Source organism: Corapipo altera, unplaced genomic scaffold, assembly GCF_003945725.1.
Source record: "Corapipo altera isolate COAL_440 unplaced genomic scaffold, ASM394572v1 50, whole genome shotgun sequence".
Classification (NCBI taxonomy): domain Eukaryota; kingdom Metazoa; phylum Chordata; class Aves; order Passeriformes; family Pipridae; genus Corapipo; species Corapipo altera.
Window position 1 is genome coordinate 7,785,902 of NW_020884889.1, and position 21,821 is coordinate 7,807,722.

General features: G+C 38.7%; 1 protein-coding gene across 1 annotated transcript; it reads right to left on the reverse strand.

The window, feature by feature from the left end:
• Positions 1–73: 73 nt before the first annotated feature.
• On the reverse strand, positions 74–21,425 carry TMC3 (transmembrane channel like 3). The gene is made up of 22 exons (XM_027644673.1): positions 21,301–21,425; positions 19,902–20,045; positions 18,514–18,589; positions 15,721–15,802; positions 14,901–15,007; positions 14,005–14,103; positions 13,770–13,912; positions 12,193–12,340; positions 10,866–10,909; positions 10,563–10,710; positions 9,684–9,793; positions 9,450–9,528; positions 8,738–8,971; positions 7,011–7,139; positions 6,285–6,352; positions 5,917–6,045; positions 4,990–5,100; positions 4,410–4,535; positions 2,979–3,057; positions 2,739–2,781; positions 2,023–2,317; positions 74–1,287 (listed from the first exon to the last, which is right to left on the reverse strand). Exons 1-22 carry the CDS (start codon positions 21,408–21,410, stop codon positions 480–482), a joined length of 3,312 nt encoding a protein of 1,103 aa, XP_027500474.1. The 5' UTR covers positions 21,411–21,425; the 3' UTR covers positions 74–479.
• Positions 21,426–21,821: the final 396 nt, after the last annotated feature.

Below are 21,821 nucleotides of genomic sequence, written 5' to 3' on the forward strand. Positions count from 1 at the left end.
ATTTGTTCGAGCCGCAGTATGTTCAAATAAGGCACGTGAAGATGTCATACTCTAAGTAGTAACTCCATTTGTGGGAAGCTGATTCCCAGCTGAATTTATTCAGTGGAAGCATCTTTAGCTGTGACCGTGTCAGATAGAGAAAACCTCATCTCATGTATTTTTGTACTGGTTTAAAGCAAGTGCCCCGGATACACAGCTTCTGATTTTCCAGTAGGTAGATATTTTGGTTTTTTAACAGCATAACAGTAAGGAACAACTTGGAATATTTTTCTCTTACAAAATTTGCAACAAGTCAGTTGTGATATTAAAGCAAGGTACAGTAAAACACAAGGCTAACTATGCGTTTTTCACCTCGAGTGGTTGCATACAGGTTGTTACAAAGACTACTAATTGTCACAATTACTCTGGTAGACCTCAAAGAGTAAGTTCAACAAATGCACATACACCTGTTGAAAACACAAAAAGGTTGGGGCACTTTCTCAGACATTTGAGCATATCAGTTCATTAGGCTCAGACATACTTAGATCACTGTTTTTTGATTTCTTTTTGGTGAGTTTTGTTCCAGGTTTTGGATACTTGTCCTTGCTGTGAATGACCTGGATGTACTGGTCATTGCTGCTGTTCTGTGGATCACTGCTGGACTCAATGGAAATGGAATCAGATTCTGTTAGGGATTGCTCCTGTTTTTGCTTTGATTTTGGTTTCACACGGGGCTCAGGATAGTTCAGGTGTACTTTTTTGTAAGCGTATGGAGGCCTGTCCAGGTCCAGCTCAAAACCATCATCCCAGGATTTGCAATGCACTCTGGCAGCATGTTCCCCGATGTAAAACTGTGGTGCTGGGCGAAGATCAGACAGAGAGCGAGGGCGGTGAGATCTGCTCATTAATTCTCTCCCAAATTCTTCCTCATCTTCGTCATCTTCACTGGGATGAGAGGAATACATCTCGTATGGTGTTCGAACCACGTATCTTCTGACGTGGCGTGGATACAACTCAATAATGTCTCCTGATTCCTCCTTTCTGAAATGCCTTTGGAGTCGGGAGGTAGAACGGAGCGATTTTTTGCGGGGCTCATTTTCATTAACCAGAAAATACCTGGTAGCATATGGTCTGCATTCCACAAAAACAGGAGCCCCTGCCCCAAGGGCATCTGGATTTACCTGCCGAATGGCTTTTCTGAAGAGAGGCTCAGAATGAATATCTTCAGTGTGCTTTTTGAAAGCCATTGGTGTACAGGACTTTGTTTTGCAGAGTTCACTTGTGCTCCTATGCACAACACCTGGGTATCTTTAGGAAGGAAAAAAAAAAGAAAGAAAATACTGAAATACTTATCAATTAACGTAATTAAAACATATAAAAAATTCGTTGCTCTGGAAGTCAAACACTAGGTTGAAAGACCGGAGATTGTCATATTTCCACTGTTCCAAATTTTTAGAACCATTTTGAGAAACATACCCTAGAAATTAGGAGGTATATTTGTTCTTCCCTGGGAAAAGGCAGCAGGCAATTGACCTCTCATGTTACATTCCCTTTCTGTTTTCTTATTATTCTGAGAACTATTTTTTATCTGATCATTTGGAAAAAAACACAGCAGGTAGCTTAAAGCATCCATCGGCTGATGTCCTAAACTGATTGCTCTACAACTAGACCTGCACAGAGTTTCTTTACTCTTACTGTGTTTGTCTTGTTCTTGGAAACAGTATCCCACACAAACTATTTTAATTATGTGCCTGAGGGGAAGCTTAGTATTTACATTTGCTCAAGGTATGTGTAAACTCCATCAATTACGTAATTTCAAAATGTTTATAATCCCATCTCAAGTCAGTGTTAAGAAGGTGGTGTCACCAGCAATATGAACAGTATCCCTGAATTAATCCGCTTTTAAAAAATTTCTCAGCTAACAGCTCCAAACAGACTGAATGCACAGCTATTTGGTAAATAAACACAGCTATTTTGTCAATAAACACACGTAGTCATGGAGCTGCTGGAATAAATGCCATTTCAAAACCAAAGCAGACTTACCTGTTTGTGATATGATCATTTCTTGGTTTCTGTACACTTGTTATGGAGGGAGCTGGCGTTAAAGAGGTTGAAGTTGTGGGAGTTGCGTTGACAGGTCTTGCAACATCAGTTGAGGGCACAGTTTGGGGCACAGACTGGGAAATGGTTTGTATTCTGCTGCCTTTGCTCACAGGAGATTCAAAGTTCAAGACACTGCCATTCTTTCGGGGAGTTGAGGACCGAACAGAAGACTCCTGGCTGATATCATTGTCTTGGTCTGGTCTCTTGTCATTAATATCCAGATTTTGGATTCTGGCTAGAGAATAGAAATTATTACAGGAACTATCCAGGTCTCTACATTTAGAAGCTGCTGTGTAAATGCAATGGCACAAATTCCTCCTTCAGTCAGGGATCCAATGCCAAGAGAAACCACTGTGTTCAGAAAAGAGAAACTGGTGCCACAGTGGGAGACATAATGATAAAGGAGTGGATCCTCATACTGAAGTACATGATAGGTGGAGTATTGGGGACACAGAAAAAACACTGGATGTTGCACTGTAGGATTCCAAATTGGGCAACAAGCCATTACCTCTTTTCAAGATACCTGATCTAGTTCTTGACATACACAATCCAGTTTTTAAAATGTAATTATAGCTCCCTACATGTATGAGAAATCAAAATGGTTTTGCATACAAATGCTTAACTAATAGTGGCATTTCTAAAGCTCATCTACTTACCTACTGCCATCTGAACCACCTTTTTCTTATCTTCAGTTCTTTCCTAAAATACATTCAGAAGAATGAGAAGCAGTAAATTATTATGGATTAGAGAGTAAATCCACTTCTCTGTAAAGATGAAACATAAAGGATTGGTTTTACATTATGAAATGCTGGAATTGACTTTAGGGATTTAATTAGGCTTGAACTCTGCTGAAGACCCACCAAATTACATGTAAAATTGCTTTGCACTGTACTTACTGCTTGGATCTTCATTCTCAGTTGATTGTTGGTGAATTTTAATGATCTTGCAATACTTTGTAGGTAGTAGATTAGCATGCTAGAAGTGAAAGGGGTGATATTAGTCACTTCAAACATTCTTGACAGTTTCCCTTTTGAGGGTTTATAGGTCATCAAAATGATGTACAGGTTCAGTTGTTGCTCTATATCATTTTCTTATACGATAATTGATCACAGCCTTCTTTCAAGCAAACACATAAAAGAAATAAATGACACTGAAAATAGATTTAGCAGCAGTTCTAATTTCACCTGTGTTTTTTACAGCTCTTTTCATTGTCCATGTAACCCTGGGTGTATCTCTAGATTTATTTATTTTTTTTTTTTAATTCTGGACATAATTTTGTTAAATATTGTCTTATGTTTTATTCCCCAGTCCAAGGTTACAGAACAGAGACACCAGAATTATGGCTGAGCTTGCACACTCATACCAATGTAATTTTGTTGGCTAACTGAAATAACACCTTGTTTACCCTGGCACAGCTGAGATCAGATCCTGGCAGATTATGGCCTGACATAATGGATTACATTGGCTTTCAGATGAAGTAGTCTCATAGACTTCATACCACAAATATTTACATATGTGCTTTGCCATCAGTTTGAAGCAGTCAATAGATTTATTTAAATTTGTAAATATGTTCATATTTACATGACCAGGATATTAGAGGAAAAAAGTTACAAATAGGAAGTGTTGACTTGATCTTTCTCATTTGTTTGAAAAGCCCACTGGTAGAACAAACTCTGCCTTCGTCTTTAGTTTACAGGGAGAAAAATGGTACAAAGGTATATGCAAGACAAAAGAGATTTCACAGAAGCAAAGTGAATTTCAAACATCTCAAAGTTGATATTAATTCCCAGCTAGGAACAATTATTTAGAATCTAAGTAAGAAAAGACTTCCACTGGAGGGTCTGCAGCAAGCTATATTAAATTAACACTTAAGAGCAGACAGTCATAATTGATTTATCTTGTCAGAAATCAGGATGACTGAGTAGCTTCTTTAAATGACAGACTAAGCCCTGTTCACTGTCATAAACTGAACTGAAGACCATGAGGAAATGGAAAAATTATTTCTGAGGAACTCTTGAAAGCAAACTTAACTTCCTGGAAAAAGCAGCACTGCAAGCCTTGACACAATATAGTGAGCTTACTCTACAACAGTATCCCAAAACAAGAAATTCCTCTTGATAATGCAGTAACAGTCTTTAACACACTCTTATTCCTGTCTGATCCATACACCATATATTCAGTGAGGTGTTCGATTTTTTCTTCACATATGCTTAATAAAATTGCAAAAATGCAGTGTTTGTTCCTCAGTATCAACATTTGACTCTCTAGAGATAGGGCCAGTTTTAATACAATCAATTTAACCCACCTGTGAAAACCAGAGTACTTACAATAAAAGTAGTAGTGCAGGGAGGACAACCACAGGACTGCTGATGTAAGTAATCACTGTGTTGAACCACGTGGGAAAATCATTTTGAATTGTTTCAGAAACGATATCATATATTTTTTCTTGACCACTAAAAGAGGTGGTGGGGGGAAAAAGGTAAAATTAGGTTGTAAGTAATCCTAGGTACATTTGTTAAGCAATGTTGCACCGAATAAACAAGAAGTTTCATCCAAAACTACTTTGGAACACTATAGTGAAAAGGAAGAAAATTTAAAAAAATAAAAGCAACTTGTTCATTAGTTGCTTTTAAACAATGTTTTTTCCAAAGCACAAAAGCATTCACGAAGCTTGGAGGGTGCTTGAATTGAGACACAAGACAGTGATGTGTGGGAGATTACATAATGCAATGCAATGTGCCACCGAGCAAACATAACTGAACTGTGTCTATAAAGCAAATACACTCAGAACATTGACAAATTCATGTTATTACACCTTAAACTGTAAAACATTGGCAGCTGAAAGGCATTTATTGTGAGAGGGGGAAAAAGAATCTTTGCAGTTTTCATTAGTCTGTTCTAACTTACCTGAAGGGACCACAGCTTAAAGATGGCTTATAGCGGGCAATAGCAAAAATTGTTGGTAACATGCATAAGAACAACATAAACAGCAACATGGCCAAGTAGAAATTATTGGACCTGCAAGAAGGTGCATAAAGTTTCAGATTATACTAATCAGAGAGAAAAACAGAGGCAACTTAAGAGGTTCAAGTCTGTATCTACCTATCAAGATCTACATTTCTGAAACAATAAAATCATTCTGCTATAATTAGAAAGTCTGGACAGAGCTGGTATAAACAGACTCTTAATGATCAAAATCCTATTTACGGTGCTTTCCAGATACTGCTGTGGCAGCCAGAGAACTGTTTACTGCACCCTCTGATAAAAACTGATCTTACTGTCCAGTTGTGTTGGGGGAGAAAAAGAACATTGGCAGAAACTGATCCATCTTCCAAACACATCAGAAATAGTGGATTCTTAAGAATTAAAGATGCCCTAAATTATTTTCATTTTGAGTAAACAATTAAGATATTCATCATGATAAAAGAAAAATGGGGAAAACTGTTGTGTGATGCAACAGACAAAAGTGGATCTACTTCACAGCTTTCAAGGAGGGAAACATGAAAAAATAGGACTTGGAACAGCTAACACATCTAGGTTATTGTACTCGAGCATATTTGTATGGAAATAAAGCATTTATGTCAGGCCATATATAGCTGTCTAGGAATATTCCCTGACATATTTTTCAGTTCTTGCATATCTTCAACTACCCTGCTTTACAAGACCTCCAGTCTCTCAGTAGCTCTTTTTTTCCACAGACCTTTGCTATCAGTATTACTGTGAAATTTGACTGTCAACTTTCAGAGCTAAAAATCTCCTTAATTTGATTCATATGCACATTTCCATTGTCTGCATTTGATTTATTCCCTGTCTTTAGTTGTCATTCTGACTCACCGAGATGCTCTGAAAACCTGCTGATGTGGTACATTGCACGTTAGCACAGCCCAGCTCCTGAGATACATGAGTCCAATCAACTTGAGAACATTGAATGCTGGTAAGCAAGGTGAAAAGAAAGCTCCCATCCTGCAAAAATAATGTCATGTCAGTGCTCAGTGTTGCCAGAAACCATTTGAATGGCAACACAACACACTAAAAAAAGAAGACACCCCAACAGGAAAACAACATCTCACTGTTAATAGATAATCTGCTATGTAAAAGACCACATTACCAATATCCTACTTGAATAGGTTTCATTGAAATCATCAGATTGACTTAGCAATCAGACAGCAGAGAACAAGAAAAATCACTTAAGGACTACATACCAGATCATTCCTTGGTTGTAGACCAAATGCAATACATTCTCTGCAATTTTGAATTCTCCATATTCTGGCTATAAGAAACACAGTGTAAGATGAATACCTCTGTCTTTATCTTGTTTTCAAAACATTTATTTGAAGCATTTAACTGAATTAGTTTGCAGATAGCACATAGCCTGAAACATCCAGATCAACTACCAACTTTTGGCAGGCAGTGGGAACACAGCAAAACCAACTCTGCAGCCAGGGATTAAATGAACTAATTCTTCTCTAGTTTACTTCGCTTCTTTAGTTAAGGACAAAGAACACTCCTCAGCCTTCCATAACAACAGCTTCTTGCTAACCAAGTATTACTCACTGTAGTTTTCTTAAAGGGCTGCTTGTTGTTGGTTGTGGTTTCTTGGACCACTGTTACAAATAGATGTTACAGCTACAGAAAAGAGTAGGGAGCAACTCCACGCCCTCTGTCTCACCTTTGACTCTGGTATTGCTCCATGATCTCATTTTGGGAAAATGCACCAGAGACATGGGAGTAGGCTTGAGAAAAAAACATTCAGTCTCAGCATTTACCCTGTGCCCTCCAATTTAAACTCAGTGTGAGCTGTGCCTTTATAGATGTGTGCTACCAAGAAATTATTCATTTGTGCCAAGACTTCAAGGATATTCAGTACTGAGGAAAGGAGCCCATCCATCTTCAGCACCTTAGTTTGATAAAATAAGGACTGTACTTACAAACTTGCTTTCTAGATCCCAGCACCAGCAGTCACTTAAATATCGGACACACAGTCCACGGAAAAAATCAATCAGCAGGATGCTTGCGACTGTGAAAATCATGTCGATAATTGAAAGCTTTAGCATCTCCTGAAATACACATTGTTCACACATACTGAGTCATTCTGAAGGCAAATGGACTGCATATGGCTCTTTTGCATTTGTACTTGTATTTTTGGCTCAGCTCAGTATTCTGATAAGATATGAATTGAATATATAAATTGAATATATTACTTTTAAGCTTTTCCCTTACTTATCTTTGTTCTGGCAAAGAGAATAAATATAATCAAGCTTCCAGGGTGCCTTCTATTGCTTGCAGCAATAAAACTCTGGTTATGATGGTATCAAACTTTCTTTTTAATGACTGTTCTGAAAATTTATCGAGTGAAACTAGAACAGGATGATTTTTCTATTTCACCAAGTCCTTTATTAAACTGACTGTTGCAATATATACTTGCTAAGTGCTTCACATTGAGAAAAATCCTATTACTCATACAAACCCAAACCCCAATGGCATAGGATCATCAAGCCGTAAAAGACAGCTGTCTAGGGCTTAGAAAGGCATGTGGTTATCCTATATTTAATTGAGCTTTCAAAATATAAAATTAAATAGAAAAGGTTCAGTTCCAAACATTACTAGCCCATTCTGGGGAAAAAAACATTCAAACCCCTCTATTTCCTATGAGACTGTACAAGAGGAAGAGGGGTGTATGAGAATAGAAGTCAGGCTAATAAAACTAGGAGAGGTCTTTTTCTCCCAACACTCAAACAAGACCTTTAATATGCTCACTGAAACAAGGAGCTCAGCAAATCAAAAACACACCAGCATCATTCTTAACCCAGTGGCCTAGACATGAGTGTGACTGAAAGAGACCAGAGCCTCAGATTACACCTTTTGCATTTTGTGTGGTTAAAATTTCTCTCTCTGTGTGTTAGTGCCCCTGACAGTCATTCAAAATAAAGGCCACAAATAATATACCCTTAACACAAAGGGTATAATATACCCTTAACACAAAGGAAAGCAAAAAGTGTCATATTAAATCTGCAGATTTTCTTCACCCCGCTATGGGAACATGGCACTGCCACCCAACTGGCCCCTTTCCTACAAATTGATGGTATTTTGAAACCTTTTGTTCTTGTCTTCTCTTCCTCTGAAGGAGCGAAAAGCACTTGATTCTCTAGTGATTTACTGAGGCAGAATGAATAGAGACTTCAGAGATATTGTAGAAATGACTAAGAGCACAATCTTGTGCTTGTTTTGGGTCTGCATCTCCACATATTGAGGCAGTAACCTGAATCTGCACAGGGTGCATGTTGTTGCTTATATGTTTTTATAGTCATGTTTCTCTGTATGAGTTAGTAGGACATATCCTACTAAAATAGGATTCATATCATGCATCTATACAGGTCTGCCTGTGCAGAGCTGAAGACAGAGACAAAAACCTGGCAAAAGAACATTTGTATAACACTAAACATACTGTAGATATCAAACAAAATCCAAGCTTGTATCCATGGCCTATGACTTAGCACAGCCTTTACTCGTTCTACACAATCCTTAGCTAAATTAGCTGAATTCTGGACTTTATACGAAGAAGAGCTCTAAAACTGAACACAGCACAACATGACTTTAATTTTTTGTCAAATATGGATTAGGAATAAGCTGATGACATAATACAACAGTTACGTACTTGACCAACATATGTCTCCCAGCACTGATCCTGTGGGTTCTGGGTGTTAAAGGAACTTGTTTTGTTAACCAGTGATTCAGAGACCATCAAGTCTTGAGTGCGATGCTCTTCCAGTGTGACAATGCTGCTTCTCTTAATTTGTAGATTAGGAATAGTTAAATTGTCATCTTTAGAAAGAGTTTTGGTTGCTAAGGAGGTGGTAGAATTACTTGCATTGCTGTTAACGCTGGAGACCTGAAATAATAAATGTCCCCAAAGCTAATTTTTAACTCTACATAGGTGCAGATGTCTGTCTCTTCTACACACATTTCTTTCACATATTTTCCAGCAGCAGTTAGGTGACTGTTAAGTAGCTGTCAGTGCACAGAATCAGATGGAACTTGTAAGGACAGGACTGAAATCTGATTTTAGGTAGCTAGAAATATTTGGCCCTAAAGTGATAGATTTATTTTTTTTTTAATTGTTCAGCTGTGCACAGAAATCTATTTATCTTGTTATATTAGCAGTCAAATGGATCCACCTATCCTAAAAAACTAATTTAAAAAACCGTAAGTAAATTACTAAACTTAATGTTACAGTCCTATTGAACTGTAATATATTTTAATCAATTTCAAATAAATTGTCATCTGACTTCATATAAATCACAATAAATGGAATTCTATCTATGAAGTCTGCTAGCTTTATACATCAGAAAACTCCAAGTTAAACTTACAGTGACACTCATACTGTCCACTTTATCCAGGAGTGCAATGATTAAACTGTAGAGGTTTCCCAGGTATAGAACAAGAACCCTGCAAACAGAATAAAATACAGGTTATCAGTATTGTTATCCCATGGAATTCTCATACATTCTCTGGTTTGGCTGGACCAAAATATGTGACCAGAATATACCTTGTCTCTTCCTCCCTTTCTCCCCAAATATTTCTACACTTCATAATGCCCATACCTGGCAAGCTGGAAGCGAAGAGTGGTCCTTGGATGATACATCTCCAGAGCTGCCACAAGTTCAAAAGCAGAGGGTGCAATCATTGTGATCAGTGACACAACCACGCTTACCTACAGAACAGAAATATGCAGCATTTTTGTAGCTTTTCATGTGGAACCTCTGTGGAACCTTGGGTGCTGATTGAAATACTGCTGAGGCACATGCTTTGGTGATTGCTCTTCTTGGAGGATATGCTTTAAAAATCTGTTATTAACATTAGTAATAAGAGTAGTTATGATCCAAAGTTATAGATTTGGAATACCACTCAGGAGTCTTTACTCTAGATATTGTAGCTTTAAAGTTCTACTTTATTAATTGAAATAAAAACCTAATATATAGGAAATATGAAGCCAGAGTCTTCCTCTGAAATGAATGAGTGGCTTCTCCATACCCAATCATTCCTACTCTCCATTTCTGAATGGAAATATTCACACAACATTTGGTATCCCCCAGCCGGAATCCCCTGTTGTCAAAGTCAGTTCCTTTCTGGTCCAGCAGCCCAGCGTTTGCTCAGCTCAATTATGGGTGCAAAAGCAGAATTGTAAGTGACAGGAGAGTTTAAGTTTTGTCCTCACAAAATAGGGACCTGCTAGAATTGCAGTCTCTGTGAAATGAGGATCTGCAGCCTCCCCCTGCCCACTTCAGCTCCACTAACACTTGTCTGCAGAGCGAAGGGAGCAAGGGAGTGAAGACAGATCCAGGTAAGCACCACCCTACCCACTCATTCCTCATTTCTCCTGGCTCATCTCTTGTGATTTACACCTATGTGCACTCTTGCTACAGACAGCCCCGAGACAGTAATCCTGCTTCTACCACAGAGGTGGCATAAAGCCAGTGTACCTCATTTTTTTCCCATAGAGTCAATTCCTTTTTGATGCGCTCTAACTTTTGGGATCGATCCACGACGAAGTAGATGATGTAAATACTTCCAGCAAGTGAGAGAAGCACAAGGATATTTGCAATAATTCTTAAGGTTATAGTCACTGCCCTAGAAAAAAAGAAAAATACAACCAACACAGTAGGTTGTCTTACGACACCAGGGGTCATTTCTAACATGGTTTAGAAGTCTGAGACAAGCAGATTAGCACTGATATCTGCATCGAAACAGTGCTTTGAAAAGTACCTCTGATCTCATATACATACAAGTTTTTGCTTTTCTTCTTTTCCTGCTCTTCCAGTATAGCTTCCTTGAAAGAAACACAGCATTATCATTTTAATAATATCCAGCAGAAATAATGCACATATCTTTCACAGAAATTAAGGCATATCAATAAAAAACATCACATCCTGGAAGTGCAAGCAGAGAAATACCTCCTTGTCCTCATTGCTTTGTAGCAGTCATATGTAAGCTTAAATACTGAAGGAGCTTTCTGAGAAACAAATACACAGTAAGCAAATACTCGTGCACTTTTGGTCATGCATGTTCAGGGGGATATAACCAGGGGTTTACACTACCAGATTTTTTGCAGGATATACCTATAGAAACTGGGTGTTACTAGCATAATACAGAAATGTCAGAAGTTAACCTCATTCATTGAAATACCTAAATGTCGTAGCTTACTAATTTATCCTTGGCACAATTTGAAGTAATTTTGTTCAATGACAATGAGAATACACTAAATTTCGGAAATTAATTACTTTTGATAACACCACATATGCTCTGAAATTCTAAATGGAAAACATCTGTATTTATAGCAGTTTTCTAATATTGAGAGAGCTGTAAGATGTCTCTCTGTTTGTTATGGAGAGATGAAATAAAATATAAAATCATAAAATATCTCAAGTTGGAAGGGACCCATAAAGATCAGTGAGTCCAACTTCCTGCTGCTCATAGGACTATTTAAAACAACCACCTAAGAGCATCGTACAGATGAACTCCAACAGGCTTGGTGCTATGACCCTCTCTAGGAAGCTTGAATAATAGCTGATAAAATAAAGAGCAATAATTTGTGTCCAGGAAGTTATAAACCATAAGAGAGAGATATAAGACTTATTACCATTTTAAAAAATATCCTGCAAAATATGAGATGTGTTTCTGCTTCTCCACCTGTTATAAAGGAATCCCTAAGGCATAACACACTCTCTTTGCATAAAAACAATTACGCATTTTTTAAAGTTGTATATTTTCCTGTCAAAGCAATTGTTAACATGAATTTGATTCTAACACTCAGTGAAATTTCATCACAAGCAAATTTGTTTCTAGTTATATAATTTCCTGTCACACATACATTGGCATTAAATAAAACTCTCCCAAAGAAGGACACAATGGCCTTGCTGGGGCAGAATGTCAGCAAGTACAATGTGCCTGCAATAGCACACAGGTGTGATGCCAGCCCTCCCCTAGGCAAACAGATCTGTAAATGAATGCCAGAAACCATAAGAAAGTGCAGGGGAGTGAGAGAAAGGACTTACAAGGCTTACAGATTAACAAGCAAATCAACTTGAAATAATTCGAAGGTCAGTTGCTCACCCTAATGCTGTTGACTATGGCAGCAGTTTTGCTTTCTGCAGCCTCAGGGTTTCCTATCAAATAGTCCCAAGCACAGAACAATCTCCAACAGAAAGTGTAATTTTCATCAGAGGCACTTGCTAAACTCATTCTTGAGTTCTTTGCCATTCTGTAAAAAAAACCAAACAAACATTTAACTGCTATTGGTGTGTGAAGATGAACATGAAGACAACCACTGGTTTGGTTTAGAGTTTTCAGATGTCTCTTCATTTAGAGCTACAAAAGCTTTGCAGAAATTAGTGTCATTTTTGGCAGCTTTCTGAAGAACAGAAAACAGGGTGAGGTTCAGCACATTAACTTCAGTTTACATCTAGTGTAGACGTGACTCACCGGGGAAGGTCATTTTGATATTTACAATCTTTATAGCTGACAAATAAAGCAAATAAATCTCACTAGAACTGTGGACTTACACATATTTCAGTTTTACAATCTCCAGGTAGGATCCAGCTGGAAGACAGCATCACTAAGTTTGCTGTTACTGTAATTACAAGCTTGTTTGGCATAACTAGTGATCATGGACAAAATCAGTTTGTTTTCCATATTGTTTACACCTTCAAAATTTCTGTTATTGTCAAATAGAAACCCAATGCTATTTTACAGACCTTGGGAAAAAGAAAGAAAACTCCTCCTACTCATCTTATGTAGTCAAGGAGGCAGAATATTGCAAAGTGTAAGAAATGAAATATAATGGCTTATGAAAAAGGGCATCTGAAAGGACAACATTAAAGGGGGAATTGTACTTAGCTAAGGAAAGAATCACTGAGCTAAGTCAGAAGGAGAAGAGCTAATCATATCCAGAAACTGCAGATGCATAGATCAGTGTCAGACTACCAGTGACCCTTGGCACAAACCAGGAGATAGAATAGAAATAAATGAAAAGGTTTGACTTCAAAACTGAAAGTTATTACAGGCAGCGCTAAAATGTCCCTGGATTGCACAGTGCCAAATAAGTAGGTATCCAGAAGGGAAGAGAAAGCAAATCAGGAGAGGATAGAGTGACCTTGCCCCTTCTCCAAGCATTGCACATCCCTGGATTCATGGTCAGCAATGGCAGTTTTGCTCTCTCTGCTAAGTAACTCCTACTTTGGGCCCTTCGACAGTAAGCTGCTGAAGCAATGTAAATGATATTACACCTAAGAGGGAATTTTTATATTTGTATTTCAATAGAAAGAAATAATAATGCTGAAAGCACTACACTTCAAACATAAATTTCTGACATAGCAATATTTATAACAGAAAAGAGGAGAACAGAAGGGCTTTCCATGAGTGTTGGGCGTAACACTATACAAACACAAAGCACACAGATGATCATTTGCACTGCCCTCCTTTTATAGACTGGGAAATGGAACAGAGAGTGAAGTTAATGATAGCAAGATAAAGAGCAATCTAGAATTAAACTCATTCTGCCTCCCTGATACTAGCAGGCTTGAATATTTTAATAGAGCTCTACAGCATAAATACAGAGGAAGTGGTATAAATACCGTCACTGATTGCCTGAACACACAAGCTTATCAAGAGCAATAGATGGGAGGTCTTACTTTTTGAGAAGAATGATGAAGCTGTAAGCAAACACTGCCATTCCAACAAGGAAGTAGGCAAGAGGCAGCCTGTATCCAGCTTTCCCAATCTTCCTGTCACGACCGTAGTAGCCATAAAACAAAACAGAGTACTGGAGGTAGCCCTGCAAAGACCAGAGACTGTCAGTAAGAGCAGTAACTGAGGATTGCAAGAGAACAGCAATAGTGAAACAAGAAAGAGTGGTTTGAGTCTTGCCCCCAGTGACCAGATGGTGTCCAGATCTTGGGCAGATTCAATGTGCTCCTTGGGGATGGTCTTGCTGACGGTGCTGCCGAACGGTGCTCCGGCCAGTAGCTGGGGAAGAGAGAGAAGGTCTCAGATCTGAGCCAGGGCTGCACAGTGGAACCCATCAAGAGCTGCCTGCACGGGTGGTACTATGTCAGTAAAATTAAATCCGACAGTGTTTGATCTCAAAATGGTATTTCAGAATTAAATTATTTTTCCTTTGAAAAAGTGAAAAATGGAAGTGAACACCTTTTTTTTCCCCCCCCCTCTACTTTTTGTTTTTACTGGAGCTATTTAATTTTTCTTCTACTTTAGGCAGTGAAAAGAAAAATCAGAGATTCCCATGTTTTTTGAGAACATTATTAAAGCACAGGGTAGGTGAAGCAGAATAATATCTATAAATAAATAACAATGTTAAATGAAAATGACAGCCTTACTTTCATGCAAGAACTAAAAATTGTGGCTGTTCGGAACTTCTATTAAATGCTTTCTAATGGACAATAATCCAGAGTCTGGAGAGGTATGTTATGTTTTTCTGCCTGTAAATAACAGTAACAGGGCTTGAACATACTCTATACCAATTACAGCTTTTAGGAATTGGTCCTTTATTTTAGTAATCAGATACAAACATATTCTCTAAAAGAATTAGTACCATGTTGACAAAATATCGTCTCTAAAACTAATAGCAAAAATCTGTTACCCTTTGGCAGAGAAAAACCTCTTAATAGGGGAATTTATTTTAAATAATTCATGTAAAATTGTACATTACAAATTGATGCATGACTTTAAGTGTGGTGTTTGTTTCCTTCAGCATGGAAAGTGCAGCACTAAGCATTTTTCTGTAAATATTAACAACATGTTCTTACCTCTGGTAAGACTACAAATGCTCCTGTCATTATGGTAAGTACAATATTGATTCCAAACAGCCATCTCAAGAAAATGAAGTAAGAGGCAACTCCAGACCCAAAATGACCTTAAACCACAGAAAATAGTTACCTGAGCAACACAGTCTATAAAAGCTTATATCATTTATCCATGAAGTATTATTTGAATAGTAGACCAACAGAAAAACCTCTCTTATTCACACAGGGAATACAGCAAAGCAGAGAAAACATTAACATGCCACTGAGGAAAACACAATTGCGAACAAATTCTGTTGGAGACGTCTCATAATTACGAGCAGCATTTGTGCAAGAAGCTGCCGAGCTGGGAGACCTCGTGCATCCATTTTCCTTTACCACTGGAGCACAGAGGTATGACCTGACTCCTGGTGGAACGTCAAGGGCTGCTTTCAAGTCCATTGAAAGACTCAAGGGCTGGTGACGTGTGGTACAGCCACATTTAACCCTGGGCAGGTGTGGGGGTGCCGGCCCAAGGATGCTGGCTCAGGGACTGTGATAAACTAAAACCTAATCTTGCTGTGTTTTCAGAAATACAACAGAACAAATATGACTTCTGCAAAAGTTAACCCCCTCCCAACTAAGACCATAAATGAGGACTGTGCAGTTTCCAAGGCACCCAGAGAAGAAGAAAAATCAAAGTTTTAAATAAAACATTCACTGCTGAAAATTTGCATTTAATTTCCTCCCAAATATTATTTAATTCAGTACATTAAAAAATAACCCGTAAGACTCAGCATTTTAGCAAGTGTTTTACTATTCAATACCATTAAATCCTTATACTTACTTTCAATTTTCTTTATTCTCATTTCCCAAGGAATAAAGATTACCACAAAATTATACGCAAGTCGAATAAACTTCCTCCAAAGCTGAGAAAAAAAGCAGAGAAATGAGAAATATGACTTCTCCATGTTAAAAAAAAAAAAAAAAGAACAGAGTATTTTGCTCTTGTCTTATCTTGTACCACAAGAATTGTTACAAATATTCATGACTAAGGTCTTAGAGCACATCTGTGGGTAAAGAGGGGTAAAACCATGATAGGTTTTAGACAAAACATATGGGGGAGAGGATGTCTTGACTCTGTTTATTAGCCAAATGCCAACAAAGAAGGGTCAAAGTGCCCTTTATTCACCTCTGAGGAGCCACCAATCTACATCTTTTGCTCATAAAGACCATAAGGAACCAAGAGAAGACAGTGGGTGCCATTCCCTCTTGCCTTCTTGCTGGGACACCTACCCTCTGGGTAATCTATGAGGTAATCCTGCTGCACTACACATAATAAATTTGATTTTTTAGGACAAACAAATGAACAGACCACTAACTTCAAATTTAAGAGGAGCACAGTGCCTTAGAGGAAATTTTCTTAGAGGAAGAATATTCAATAGCAGCACGTTTAACTGCTATATTTTCAGCTCTTTGTATTACAGCCGACACCTGCAGAAAACCCTTGGTTATATTTTGTAGAGTCTTTATTCAACTTTCATTTTTTGCACGGTCAGAGGATCTTCCTGCACCCAGTGGGGTGTGCATACACCCATGGCAGAAGAAACAAAATCCACCTGTGCAAAATTCAATACGGTTTTTGAGTTGTTGAATTATAAAGTATTTTTAGTACGGCTAGGTATTAAAAATCCCACCTATATTTTAGGAAGCAGCAGTGTCAATGTTATATCATGTAATTTAATCTCCTAAAACCTAAGAGGAAGAAATAACATTTTAATTACTGAAAATTTAATCAATCTCTTTGGTCAAAGTTAATTAATTTTTATGGTGATATGGATATTTAGTTGCATGAATGGGAAGTATTTTAACAAAAAAAAGAAAGTGCAGATGATTTGCATGGGAATTTCTGGAATTGCTGCTTTTAGTTGAAAACAGAGTTCTCTGGGCTGAGAAAGGACTCCATCAGCTTGTGCCAGCTGTCATGCAGATTTATAAAGAATACAAATGTGTCATGCGAAAGTAGTATTTGTTAAAATTATAATTTGATAGCTAACACCACATTTCCTCCCTGCTACATACCTGAACAGATAATTTGTACTCTCTGAATCCAGAGTATAGGCATCTAGCATTAAATAAAATGTAAAAAAAAATACAAAGGAAGTGTAAAATAATTGAACTGAAAAAAAAAATTGCTTTTAGTGTCAAGACAGTAAAAAGTATTTTAATTTAGATTTTCATATATAATATCATGATTGGATTATCCAATTGTGAGCAGCATATATTTTGACAATTAAAAAACCTAATTTAAATACATATACACTTAACAGCTGCATTTTGTTCTTAGCACATGTTCAACCACTGAGTTCTTAATTTTGATGATGTAGTGCTTGTTTTGCTGTGCTGCAATTTTTGTCTCCTTGGTCACCATTTTATTTTCTAAGAAAATATGTGCAAACAAAGCTCTTCCAAACAAAAAAAAAAAAAAAAAAAAAAAAGGAAAAAAGGAAAACCACAGCTCATTCTGCTGCATTTGCTGAATTTAGCCCTGATGAAAAGGCCATATTTCCTAATTTGTGCTGGGAAAAAAATACAGATCCTCTACACATAATGAGCAGTACTAATTAGCTGCTGAATTATATCCCTGTGCTGAATGTCTTCAAGCAAATACAATAGAGGCAATTAGATTAGACACAAACTTGTATTACATGTGAACTCTAAGATGAAAACTTCTGGTTTTGTAAAGGAAGAGTAACATGAAAAAAGTACCAAGCTCAATCTGTGATTTACTGACATGTATTGCAGACCTTTAGCACTTCTCTTTCTAGATAACATCCTAATTCCCCTCCCATAAAAGGCAAAATGAGTGTTTATTTTAACAGCATTTGTCACTTCCACTGCTTTTGCCAAAAATGCAAAGACAGAACAAAGAAATCTTACTCTTTCTACCTTGGAGGGTAGTACTTTTAACCTACTGTGGCCCAGCATTGCAGTACAACCGATATATGTGCAGCCTCTCACTTGTTCATATGAGCAAAATGTGTGATATACTGCTTATTGGTACAACCCTGCCTTTTTGAATTAAGATAAGTTAGTTATTAAAAGTCTATTTATTATGATGACAAAAATATTCTTGACTGCTTAGATGACTAAAGAACTCTTCTGTGTTAGTTGCTTATTAGATACAATTTCTTACATGTTATAAATTTCCAAAAACTCAGGCCAAAGTCTATTTTCAATGGTGTAAGTAGATTTGCTAAGATTTGATTCAAATATTTGAGTATCATGCAAGCAAAAACCTTCTTTAACAATGTATTTACCACAAGCTATTGTAGGATTGTCTTCCAAACCACAAGCTAGACACATTTTTCATAATAAACTATTGAACTGTGGCCCCAGAGGCTGCTGAAATAGCTCTTCAGAGAATACTGCACTGCCTTATTGATATCCCACTACCCCTCCAGCAGGCATCAATATTTGTAGACTCTCTGAAAAGACAGTTTATACTGCGTTAGTAGAAGGACATTCATTTCTCGACACACAAAATTAGTTGGCACAGCAAGCACATGCTTCTGTAAATGAGAACTGCAAATGGATGTTGTATAGACAAGAGCTGAGATTTAAGAAAAACAACCCGTACCTCTGCACCAGCAGCTTGGTAACCTCTGGTTCTAGTGAGTCTCCCTTCGTACTTCAGCACGATCTCCTTCGCCTGCCTGCACAAGAAGGTGGAGGTTCATTCTACGTTGATTCCATTACTTAGGGTCCTTATTCTGCACAAGCAGCAACCAGTGAAGTTGTCAAATGCTCTGGAATACAGCCATGGGCTGTCTCATCATCAACCTTCAATCAATCATCCAGGTAAAACTTTTTTCTTTGATTATTGAGGTTTTGACTGATATTTTAAATCCACTCAGAATTTTGCCTGAGAGAACTCAGCATACAAAAGACTGCAGGGGAAGTTTTCTCTTCACCTGTTTCTCTGCCCTCTTTTTTCAAAATGTTTCTTTTAAAATGGCAAAACCCAAATGAGTAAAATAACAAGATCCCCATTACAGTCTGGTAATCTCACGTGGATACTAACACCTCTTCAGTAGATATGGCATCTCTCTTGTGAGATGCAAAGAGGTACATGTTCGTCTGGTCATACACAGTCTTTGAGCTCAGCAGAAGGTGGATGGGGATCACCGAGATCTCATCAACATGAGCAGGAAGGCAACAAGTCACAGACTCTGCCTAAGAGAGAAAAATCTCTCTTTGCTTCCCAGATTACACAAGGGCTTTACTGCTGGTAGGGATTCCTTGTGACTATGTGGCCATCTGAGCACCCTACAGTGTTTTAAGAGAAAATTACCAGATAAAAAGGAATAAAAAAAAAAAAAAAAGCCTCAAACAGATCATGTGGTAAAGGACCTGACATAGTTTGGACAGGGGGCCCAAAGAGTTAGTTACACACCCTTTCATTATAAAGTTGGAATTATTAATATAATAACTACAATCTTAAACTGTGGAACATGTCTACACTGACCATATCTTTAAGAACTACAAGTATCCTGTATTTCCTGCCAAGATGTTACCTGAGGATATGACCACCTTCTGTTCTCATACCATGCAATTACCTTAAAAACGGTGGGCTGGTTTTCCTTTTTGGGACACAGTGAAACAATTTAGCTTAAAAATGTATTACAGAACATTATCAAAAGCCTTTCTTTAGATCACTGAAGAGCTGACACACTGTTTTAGTGGTAATAGACAAAGCATGATTTCTTGCTCTCTCTTTTATGCTGTTACTCTCTAAAGGGAGCCACAGGCACGTGCAGGAGACAACTTCACCTACAGACTGTCCACCCCGAGGCTGCTGCCTTCAGCCAGCTCTCAGATCTCAGAGCATCCTCATGGCATGCTTTCCTAGCAGCTCTTAATCATTTTTTTGTGCACAAACCCTTCCAGCTTACACTGGAAAAGTCCTGAGGCTGCAAGCACTGTCACAGTCAGTGAGCTTGAAAACCTTTGTGCAGACACCGTTACCTGAGCGCCCTCAGCTTCTGCCTCATCGGCCACGGCCGGCAGCGGATGTTGGACATAATCTCCTTCTGGTACTGGATGTTCTGGAAGATCTGCTCTGGGTCATGGCTCTCAGCCTTTTCTTCACCGATATCGTCATCCGAGTTGCTGGCAGCCCAGCACACACCCCACGAGAGGAAAAACAAAACAAATTATTCCCATTCAGATTCCCAGCCAACTGTTGATTTGCACAGGATCCATCCTATTAGAGCAACATAAGAGCAGTGAGCTGGGGAACTCGCATGACAGTATTGTTTTAAAGTTGATTAATAATTTGGATGTATTCCCCATCTTCAGGATGTGCCTCTTTCCCTCCCCACCAGTTTCTCCTCAGTTATAAATTATCTCCACTCCCCACCACAAATCCCAGTCTTTCCTCTCTGAGTATTTCCAGCCATACAGCTTGTACATCATGCTAGCAAGACTCTCTGTATATTTTTCTGGAACAAAGTGCTGTAGAAACATTACCAGCAAGAGCACGTAACATTCATTTATTCATCACACCTTTTATTTTGATTGTAACAATGATAAAATATTTTCCTGTTAGAATGGGGGGAAGAGATGATTCAACTGCAGTCACCCTTTGATCCTGTTCCCTGCTGAGGGGGGTGGCAGCGTGGGACCCCATACACCAAGAATTATTCCTCCCTGTAAAAAGATTCATGTGCTTTGCTACAGATTTCTGTGGATGATTAAATCGTCTTTTCTGGCGCTGTCACCACATTTACTCAGCTATAGCTCTTGCAATTCCCTGCTAGTCTGTGAAACAGCAGCAATAGTCATTCTCGCAGAGGCTTAGGTCTAAAACCCTGTGACTCTTTCTCCCTGACTGACATGAAGGGACCTGAAGGACTGCCACAGCCACCAGCCAGGAAGTTTCCCATTTGTATTGCTATGTACTTATTGGGAAAGTTCCCCGCAATTTTGCTGAAAAAACAACACCTTTTAATCACTTAAAAACAAATCATAGCCTAAACTATGCCATGTAAGAAAATTGACATACTTCATCAGACCACCAATTCATTGGTCTGCAGTCCTGTCCCTTCAGTCACAGGGGCATTCAAGGGAAATTTATAATTATGCAGAAAAAGAATAAAGAGATTTCTTACTCTGCTATGCCCTGAACTCATTGGAGTTACACTGCTTTATGTACAGTGTCGACGTTTCGGCATGAAGCGTGACTTTAGAGAAAATAAAAAGAACCAAAGAGGTTTGAAATACATCTAAAAACAGAGAGAAGAGGGATTTTTCTCATGCTCATTTCCAAGTTACCACGCTCCGTCTGAAGGAAAGTGAAAAGACAAGATCCCACTCCTGTGCTAGGTAGAGCAGACTCTCTTCATGAGAGAGGGGAGTCTCTTACCTGTGGGGTGGCTCCTGGTAGGTGTAGATGCCGGCGTGACGCTTCGCCGTGCGGTGCTTTTTGCCGGACTTGGCAGATTTTGTGGCAGGGGAGCCCGTCACTGCTGCCATGGTGGCAGCTGCTGCCCGCACCAGGTGGAACTCTGCCGCGCTGGAAGGCAGCTTTGAGCTGAGGTCAGATGTCTCATAAGCAGCCAAATGTTATTAAGCAGAGAGCAGCGAGTGCTGCGAGCCCTGCGGAGCAGAGGATCACTGCCTGGTGCTCCAGCCTGGAGAGGACCTGCTGTCTGGCAGTGCCTTAAAGCCACAGCATGCAGCAGCCCTGCCTCGGTGCCTCAAAGCCGGGTGCCCAGATCAAGGTGGGAAGCTGAGTTCAAAGGTGGTCCACCTGCAGCCCTTAATTCACAGCCCCTAATTCCTTGCTGTGGGTGAGGCATTCCCTCAAAGCACCATCCCATTGGCCTGCTCTGGGTGATGTTCCCAGTGATCACACTTGATGTACTGTTGACATCTCTGCTTCAC